Raw genomic sequence first — 10,000 nt, forward strand, 5'->3', positions numbered from 1 at the left:
CTAATTAAAGTGCTTTATACCAGATTGAGCATATCTGATTTTTTTTTTTATATCTCAGGGATAGATTGGATGACAAAAAGAGGGAGGAGGGGGGGGAAACTGCTTCCAAGGGTGAAATTTTTCCAGCTTTTTCCTCGTTGTAGAACAAGTCTTTCTAAAAACGGCCGACGTGAATTATTCATGTCAGGGCTTTGTGTTGATTTAACTAGTTGTGAACTTCACAGCACTCACGCTCACTGAAAGAGGTTCCTCAGCATTCATGTTTGCTCTGAAGGCACACACGCACACAGCCTTTCTCATTCTCACATTCACACACACACACACACACACACACATGCGTGCACACATACAACACAATTATACACACACACTCACACACACTGCAGATAGGGCATCTTAAACCCTTTGGCCCGCAGTTGTTTTTCGCCCCCGACGTCTCTTAAGATCTTTTTTTTTTTTTTTTGTCTGTTGTGTTGATTCAGATTTCGACTGCCAGAGAAATGTGAGGAAATTGGGGCTGGTAAAGCTCTTGCTTTTGTTTTGTGTTGTTTTCTTTTTCTTTCAGCGGCAGGCATTCTGTTGCTCCCTCTCTTCCTCACTTTTTAATTTTGTTTTCTACTAAAGCCTGCTGTCTCGCTCCTTAACGAAGGACAGGGGTTAAGAGTGTGTGCCACCTACACGAAAAAGGAATTTGCGATGGCTTAGGCCTGCCCCAAGAATTTGCTCTCTTGAGGGCTGCCTCTGAAGTCGCCGCCGATCTTGCTATTTCATGAACACACACAGGGGACAAAAAAACAATGTAGTTCTCTTGCCTTCCCTAAGAGCAACAGGCATTTTAAACAAAGCCGTTACAGCGCGGTGTGCCACAGCACAGAACTATCTTTTGTGACTCAGACAACAGCTTGCCGGACGAGTGGAATAGCGAATTCTTATCCAAATATTTGAGGTTCCCTCCCCACTACTTCTCTCTTGTTGGTGGCTGGGAGGTGGGCAGCTTTATCTTAGCCTGAAGAGAAGGAGAGAGAGAGAGAGAGAGAGAGAGAGAGAGAGAGAGAGTGTGTGTGACAGTTCTGAGGCCTGCGCTGCCGGTGAGCACAGCACTAAAACCCCCCCAGAGCAGACTCGCTCGGTCGGGGGAGTTAGTAGGAAGACTAAACTTTCAATCCTAATCCTGTTTATTTAGGAGCCATCCCAAAGAGAAGATTGATTCTGCTCGCTCGCTCGGGGCGGGGGAGGAGAGGAGAAGGGGAAGGGAGGGGCAGGCTGGCCGGCTTGCTGGGCTGGTGAGGCTAGATGGGGATGTTGATATGATACTCTGATGCCACCCCGGCCAAAAAGGGCCTCCAGGATCAAGCCTCGGGCATTCCTGAAGGGCAGCTTGGTTTCCATGGGGATTAGGCCCCTGGCGCACACAGAGGTGGGGCAACAGCGGGAGACCCTAAACTGAAAAGACGCTCACCGCTACTGCTGCTGCTAATACAGCACTCCTGCCCCACCCCACCCCTCACTGTAAGCCACTGTTGACTGGTGACCTTGGGCCGTCTGTGCCCTGCCTGACTGAAAAGCATGTCACATTAGGTGCCTCATGGCTTGGCGGGGGTGGAGGCGGCTATTAAAGGGAGATGTGCATCATACAGCATCCTGTGCGATAAGCCTCCAGGTTCACTGTATCATGGCAGATATCACAGCAGATATCACTTCTCCTTTCCCTTAACCTCTCTCTTTCTCTCTGTTCCTCCTCTCGCTCCCCCTCGCTCCCTCGCTCCCTCCCTCCCTTTCTCTTGCTCCCACAGGCTGGTTCAGGCTGTGATCGAGTAGCACGCCACTCCTTGAGTGTCTCCCCCTCTGCTGTCAGGCTCTAAGAGAGGAGAACGTAAAAAGTGTTGCCAGCACTCGTTCGTTTTATGGAGTTAATCTCGTGTGGAAAGCCTTTTTATTCCCAATCACACAGGATGCAGGAAAACGTTCCATTTAATAGAAAAATGATCAGAATTCTAATGGCTCTAATGAAGACAGCAGCAGCAGTGTGTGTGTGTGTGTGTCTTTGTGTGTGTTTGTGTGTGTGTGTGTGTGTGTGTGTGTGTGTGTGTGTGTGTGTGTGTGTGCATGTGCTTGTCTGGGGAGCATTGAGAGGGGGAAGGGAAGTTGTTGTGCCTGATACTAATTAACTAGTTAAATGAAACACCATTAGAATGACAGAAAGATCCAGAACGAGAGAGAGAGCGAGAGAAAATTATAAAAGAGTGATGTCCACATCTGCTGTGGTACTGTCTCTCAGGGACGTGTGTGCGGGGGCTGGGCTGGGCTGGGATGGCGTAGCTTGCACAGGGGAGGGTGGCTGAGGCGTTGGATGGCGGAAAGCGAGCAACAGATAAAAGGCCCCTCTGAAACACTCCTCCTCTCCCTGGTGGTGAAGCGGAGGAGAGCCAAACGAGGCCGTGATAAACAGAGACGGAGACCCAGACACGCAGGGCCCGCTCCAAACCAGCAAACACACCAAACGCACTCACCCCCCTCTCCAAGGAAGAAATCAGCCCTACTCACTGCTTCTATGGGTCTTTTCAATCCATGAATGTGGAAAGGCAGAGAGAGAGAGAGAGAGAGAGAGAGAGAGAGAGAGAGAGAGAGAGAGAGAGAGAGAGAGAGAGAGAGAGAGAGAGAGAGAGTGAGTGGTGCACATCATCTGTGCTGTTCCATTGCTCCATATTGTCACTCTTCCTAACACTGCCCTGAGAAGCATTGCATTCTGGGTAGTCTGGGCAGGGTTATCAGAGGAAGGAGGGGTTTGGAAAGAGTTTTTGTTTTCGGTTGAGCTCTCAGGACATAACTCCAGTGTGTCGCTCCACACAACTTTGTGTGTGTGTGTGTGTGTGTGTGTGTGTGTGTGTGTGTGTGTGTGTGTGTGTGTGTGTGTGTTTGTCACAGGGCTAGCCAGGGACACTGGGCGCTGGAGAGGGGCCTAGCCTCTCCCAGTCTTATCTGTGTGATAGGCCATGGATTCGCCTCTCCACTCCGCCATGAGCTGCCCTAACTGGCGAGGTCAGCAAGGAGGACAAGCTGGGAGGGACTGTTATTGATGCTCTGTTACACACGCACATACACACACACACAAACACACACAGAGAGAGGGACATACACCACGCATGCACGCACACACACACACACACACACACACACACACACACACAGACACAAAAACATATTCACACATACTGTACACACACACACACACACACACACACACACACACACACATAGAGAGAGAGAGAGGGGGACATACACCACGCATGCAAGCACACACACACAGACCCCCACACAGACTCAAGCACATATTCACACATACACACACACACATACACACATGCATGCATACATGAGTAACTAGGGGGAGTGAGAGAGGTAGGGAGGGAGGGAGAGAGATAAGATACCCAGCAGAGAAGAAAGAGACATGGGAGAGAGACAGTGCTGTCCTGGCATCCACAAATACAGACAAGGGTGGAAATTCTGATGAAAGGAGTAGTATATTTGGACAAGACATATCATTAAGATAGGCGGAGGAAAAGGGGGGGAGGATGCGTCGACATTTTCCATCTGTTCTTCTACAATGTTATTGCCTTCGCTCCGAAGCCTGGCCAGAGCCTGAGAAAGCACTTCTCACCCAGAGCGGCTGCCAAAAAGGATTAAAAATACCGAATCTCTTGCAGGCAACAATATAAACCAATTTTTTGGCCTCTGAGCCTTATTTACAATATAACCTAAATCATAATGTTTTGACAGATACGTGATCATTTGGTAATTTCGGGAAAACTGTGGACTGAAGAGCACGTCATGAACAAACCCAGAGAGTACACGCCCCAGGAATGCTTTGATAAAAGCCAATCCATCAACAGCCATGAAATTGAGTGGCTTTTTAGGGACCATCTTTGAGTCAAAACTGCAGTCTGAGGAAGAAAGGGTGTTGGGCTCGTCCTCCCAGGAGAACCCTTCAAGAATCAACAAAGAATGCGTAAACCCTTAAATGCCACATAGTTCTAGAACGTACATAGAACTATCTAGAGTTCATTGTGAAACATTGCATTGGGTTCTCTTGTGACAATAAGGTCAGCGAGCTTCTAAAGTTTGGAGGAGGCGCTCCTGTGTTTCTGAGAAAGTAGACGAAAAAGGACAAACAAAGGAAGCCATTATACAGCAGGGTGGAATCCACTCCTGGTCTTTGCTACGTACTCGCTATTGTGCATAATGCTAAAGCTAATGCCCACTTAAGTGATTCTGCTACTAGCGTTAGCTGGGTGCCCCTCCCTCCCCAGTCGCTATGTGTGCATTACACCGTGTTGTTGCCAGGGATACGAAGGTGAAGTTAAGTCGGCTGCAGGTGTGGGCGTGAAACACCTGACCCAGATGACACGTGCGAGGTAAGGAAAGGGCTTTTTGTCTAGTGAGCGAATGACAGTCAGGTAAGGAATCCTGCCAGGGTGGTGGGGGATTTGCATTGTTTGCAGAGACCGGTGACGGCCTGTCAGTCGAGACAAACAGGCCTTTGTAGTGGCTGGGGAGCCGGTTTTTAGTGACCCAGTGAGTCTTGATGTGCAGAGCTGGCGGCGTGCGGAGTGAGAGGCCAACACGTACATCCAGTTTCTCTCTTTAACCCTACCCCTGTTTGTGCTGTTTGCTCTACCGGTGTGGTCACCACCAGTCGTTGTCGTGCATTAGGCTGGCGTCCACAAATTAAACGCCCTTCTCACTCTCTGCTCTCACTCCCTGCTCTCTCTTTTCATCACTCCCTCTCTCTCCATCTCTCTTTCCTTTTGTTCTTTCTCTCTCTCTCTCCTTCCCTCGTTCCCTCCTTCCCCTTTGCCGTATCTCCTCAAGAAGCCGCAGTGTTTCCTCTCCTCTCCCTCTTTTAAAAAAAACACCAGTGCCCCAGTTTCTCCCACGCGCCCCTCTCTCTCTCTCTCCGTCTCTCTCCCCCTCTCTCTCTCTCTCTCTCTCTCTCTCTCTCTCTCTCTCTCTGTCTCTGCCGGTCCTTCGCTATGAGTCCGGGGAGACCTGCTGAGCTAAAACGCCAGAGTAAGCACAGGATATATTTAAAAACCCAACTCTGCTCTCACACACACGTCCTTCAGCAGCAGCTTCTGGGTCTGCCGCTCCGAACGCACTAAGGTGCCAGCTAGCCAGCGATGCTGATCCGGGAACAGATGAACTCCGCGGGAACAGAGAGCGGGAACGAGTGGTGGCGTTGTTAGGGGAAATGACACGGGGGTGGAGTGGGGATGATGGGGTGGGGGTGTCTTGGTGGAGGCTGTGGCTAGGGCAGAGGAAATCCAGGAGGAAGGTCGTCCTCTGGTCTCAGTGTCCGGGATGCAGTCCAGCAACACTGTGAGCTGTGGAGAACACAGTGTGAGTGTGTGTGTGTGTGTGTGTGTGTGTGTGTGTGTGTGTGTGTGTGTGTATTATGGCCTCGTCAGCCACAGCCATGTTTGTGCAGTCCCATCGCCCCTGGCATGGCATTCCCCTCTGCAGTCACGAGTCCCCCACACAACCACCCACCCACCCCTAGCTGTGCTCTCCCTGCCCCTCTCTGCTCATATGTTCGTGCTCAGTAACAGAGGATCCCATGTTCCACAGCAATCTTGCCCTCTGACCCCTCCGTATCTGGAAGGGAAGAAAAGCGCAGGGGGAGTTTTTCTCCCTCCCTCTTCCTCCTCTTGAAAGAAAGAGAAACATGCACCCACATGTAAGCACATACACACAGCTGCACAGGCACATACACTCACACACGCACTCACACACACACACACAGACACACTCACACTCACTCACACACAAATACACACACACACACACACACACACACACACACACACACACATATCCTTATTCCCACGCATTCATAAAAGGAAGATGAAAGCAGTAATGTCAAGAAGTCGTGGCGTTCATGTGATTAGCACAATTATATTTGTTTCAGAAAACAGTCTAAAGTGCTTGGAGCCAACTGTTAGGGCATTAGGGGGATCAGATGACTAGAAGCAGACCAAGGCGTTGTCAAGCCCTCGCCTGTCCCTCACGCAGAGCTTTTTATTACGGTGTGATAGAATTATCCAGGTTCCTGGATACAGACAAGACCATAGACATTGGAAGCCTACGAGAGCAAGACATGTTGGGAAAGAAAGAAAGAAAGAGAGGAGGAAAGTGACATGGTGGGAGAGGAAGAGAGCCAGAGAAGGGGGAAAAACAGAAACGGAAAGGAACGAATCTGCTCAAAAGTGGCTGGAGGCGACACTGCAATTATAACTTTCTGCATGAAATTAGCCACAGTTTGTTCCAATTACCTACAATCAGATCACATGGAAAAGACAGAGGCGAGTGAAAACAGCTCACACTCCCTTCTTTGCTGTCACATAAACACAGGCGGGACAGCGGCATTAGACACATTCCAATTTATTATGCTAGGGACCAGAAAAAAGGTGGGGGGGGGGGGGGGGGAGTGGCGCTCCAAATATGTCTGCCTGGCCTCCTTGAGTCTGGCCTCTGCGAGTCTGGCCTCTTGGCTGCTATGTATGCCAAGCTGGGAAGGCAGTGCCTGCGAGTGTCTGCCTTCCCAGCTCGGCTGGATTGTTATCGGTAACATGCCTTTAATTCTAGATTCACACAAAGACTTTATCTGCTCTTTTGGGAGCAGGCAACTGGTTTGTAAGAAGTACAGATTTGGTCTGATTAGGAAGTCCACTTGCTTATATACACAGACACACACACACACACACACACACACACACACACACACACACACACACACACACACACACAGACACACACACAGACACACACACACACACACACACACACACACACACACACACACACACACACACAGAGACCTCGATGTGGACATTGGCAGAAGCTCTACACTCCTCTTCCTCCACGACACACTCCTCTACCTCCATGACACAGGCCTCGTCGGCCGCCTGGCAATCCTCCATGGGTGAATGGGGCGAGCAAAGGAGTCAGTGAAGAGTGAGTTAGTGACAGCAGGGCATTGTGGTCTTTGTAGTCCCCCCCCTGCCCGAAAGCGACCTCTCTCCCCCTGTGGGGTGGCGATCCTCTGTATGGCCGCTCGGGGTTGATGACTCCTCACATCTCCGGGCTGTGGGCTAAGCCCTGCTGGTGGGTGCTAATCCGCTGCAGGCGCTGGTGGAGGTAATGGGTTTATAATGGCCGCCCCTCAGTTCGCCTCGCCTCTGCCAGTGAAGCCAGCCGGCCGAGGGCTGACCCAGTCCAGAGAGAGCGGGGGTCGCCGTGGTGACAGCTTTTATTGTGTTGACAGAGAGCAATATCAAAACAGACGGACAAATAAACCAACAAGGGAGCTCTATGTATATGGGCCCTTTTCTTTCTCTTTCTTTCTTTCTTCGCTTCTTTCTTTCTTTCTTTTCTTCTTTCTTTCTCTCTCTCTACGCTGTTCTCTCTTCTGTCTCTCTCACTTGCAGAGTAGATATTCTGGGTTGAGCCCCATTGAACCTCTACTGCTATGTAACTGTCCCCACGGGGGTAGGGAGAACACAGCCACTGTCTCGTCTGATTCATAAACAGCTCATTGTTTAGACCCCGCACAGCCAAGGCTCCTGAATATAAAGGAGCATGTCTTTTTTTCAGTAGTATTTATTTAGAAAGGTTAGGCTGTTGAGACAAAACTTCATGACAGTACAATCAGGGCAGTATGTTAGCTGGTGTGGTGGTGATTATCCTGTGCCTAGACCCCGAGAACCAATAAAGCTTTCATTCTGTAACCTAGTTAAAACGATCAGCTACCGCTCAGTGTGAGTACAGGAATGGTGTCCTCACCACGCGGAAAGATGATAGTTGTTTTTCCTGTTAACGAACCACAAATAGGGAGGAATATAATGACGACAGTGGTGTGAAAACCTGTCGTGTGGGTTTTTCAGCCGCTGTCGCCAACGTTACACATCTCTCTCAATCTCCTCCGCATCAGGCATTCATGTCAGCTCGCATGGCTTCGAGAAGCCACCGAGAATAAATATGAGTGGGGTTGGACGGCGCGGCTCTCTAATTAATGTTTCTGTTTCTCCACTTCACTTAACTTTATAATTGGCTTGCCTTTTTCACTGCCATTAATTACACGATTTCATATTCCATTAATGAGTCTGAGAGAGAGACACACCTCACTTTTTCACACTAATTAACAGCTGCCTGGCTCTGCTGGTGAGAAGTGCGAGTGGTGCACCTCATCCACCCCACCTTGCAAATCGGGCAGACTGAAATAGCAGATATGTTTGTTAATTGATTTACGTTATGCAGCCTCGCTCATGTTTTGTTTTTCTCTCTCTCTCTCTCTCTTTTCTACAGCACCCCTACCCTTCAGAAGAACAGAAGAAGCAGTTGGCGCAAGACACCGGACTTACCATACTACAAGTGAACAACTGGTAAGTCAATTGTACTTTTGTGTTTACATGCGATCGATAGCTTAGCCGCCGGCTAGCCGCTCCTAATGATTTGAATTAATACACTCCCGCCCCTCTCTGTCACCTCCCCACTTACCGCCTCATCTCCCTTCAAATCAATCCACCCAAAGGGATATCGCCCGTAGGATTTTTCCAGCCAGCAAGCCGACGACCAAATTCTTTACACATTCAAATATGAATTCCAGTGGGGTTGGAATGAGGGATGAAAATCCATGCTCTTAAAGCATTTCTCATACCCAAAATACTCTCTCTTTCTCTCCTTCTTTCTCTCTCTCTCTATGAACACACGGCCAGAAGAGCATAGCATTGTAACTCAGTTAGGTTTGTAGGTAGCGTTCATCCCAACTCACCATCCCCTCCTGAGCGCACGGCGCATGAAGTTTAGGTATAGCTGGCTTTAACTCTGTGGGCTATGTGTGTTATCAGAGGTGGCCGTCAGCACGCACTTACTGTTATAAGCCGTATCTAATTAATGGGTAGAGGCCGCAAAAAAAAAACTTTACCGCTCATTTCTCCTCGTCAAGGTTGAAGGTGTCCCCGTGTACACACCCACCTACACACATGCTTTTTTTTCTCCTTTTGTGAGTGTCAAAAAAAAAAGAGTAAGATGTGTGTGTGAATATATATATATATATATATACACTGTATATACAGAGAGAGAGAGAGAGAGAGAGAGAGAGAGAGAGAGAGAGAGAGAGAGAGAGAGAGAGAGATTAATATAGCAAAGGTTCTGATTACGAGCCCCCTAATCCATTTTGTCTGAATAACAGTGTGCTTGAGCGTAGGCTGTGCCTACATTACCCATCCCACCCCGACTGCCAGGACACTCGGGGCCTCTGGCCTGAGCTCCCAGATATATTAAAGCCCATTACGCAGAATGTAATCTCTGTCAACATAATCCCAGCCATTGTTCAATTTGTTACCTCAGAGACGCAGCGGCGGCTGCTGCTAACAATATATTTGCCTTTTGAGGATTAATTTGCCAAAGTAGCCCTATCCATGGGGCGCAGGGCGAGCCACACAGGGGAGTTTTGTTAGGGTTATCAATTTCTGTGACCTCACAGCAGCCCACGGGAGATCAATTTCTTTTTTTTCTTTTTTTTCAGTCACATTAGGCAGTGTTTCAAAGGCAGAACACAGCTTGTTCCATTATCGGTAGCCCTTCCCCACCTCTCTCTCTCTCTCTCTCTCTCTCTCTCTCTCTCTCTCTCTCTCTCACTCTCTCTCTCTCTCTCTCACTTGCTCGCTGGTCATTAGGTTTGCTGTTTTTGCGCCTGGCCTAGGATTGGTAATGGAATAGCAGCACAGCTCTTGAAGAGGGAGGTTGTGTGTGTTCATGTGTGTGTGTGTTTGTGTGTGTGTGTGTGTTGATCCGAGGGTGGTTAATCTAAGGGGTATTAGCTGTTAAACCCTGCATGCTGGGATCTCTCTGCCCCCTCAAAGATTTTTTTTAATGCTTGTGTAGTATGTGTATAAGACTGAATGTGTGTTGAAGACCAAGCACTGTGTGTGTGTGTGTGTGT

General features: G+C 49.0%; 1 protein-coding gene across 1 annotated transcript in view; it reads left to right on the forward strand.

The window, feature by feature from the left end:
* Positions 1-10,000, forward strand: part of meis1b (Meis homeobox 1 b) — a 71,041-nt gene that overhangs the window by 45,876 nt on the left and 15,165 nt on the right. Inside the window, exon 9 of the mRNA XM_080849306.1 lies at positions 8,362-8,438. Coding sequence (XP_080705432.1) covers positions 8,362-8,438 — 77 coding nt within the window. The remainder of the gene's footprint in view (positions 1-8,361; positions 8,439-10,000) is intronic.

This window comes from Sprattus sprattus (genome assembly GCF_963457725.1).
Source record: "Sprattus sprattus genome assembly, chromosome: 12".
Taxonomy (NCBI): Eukaryota; Metazoa; Chordata; class Actinopteri; order Clupeiformes; family Clupeidae; genus Sprattus; species Sprattus sprattus.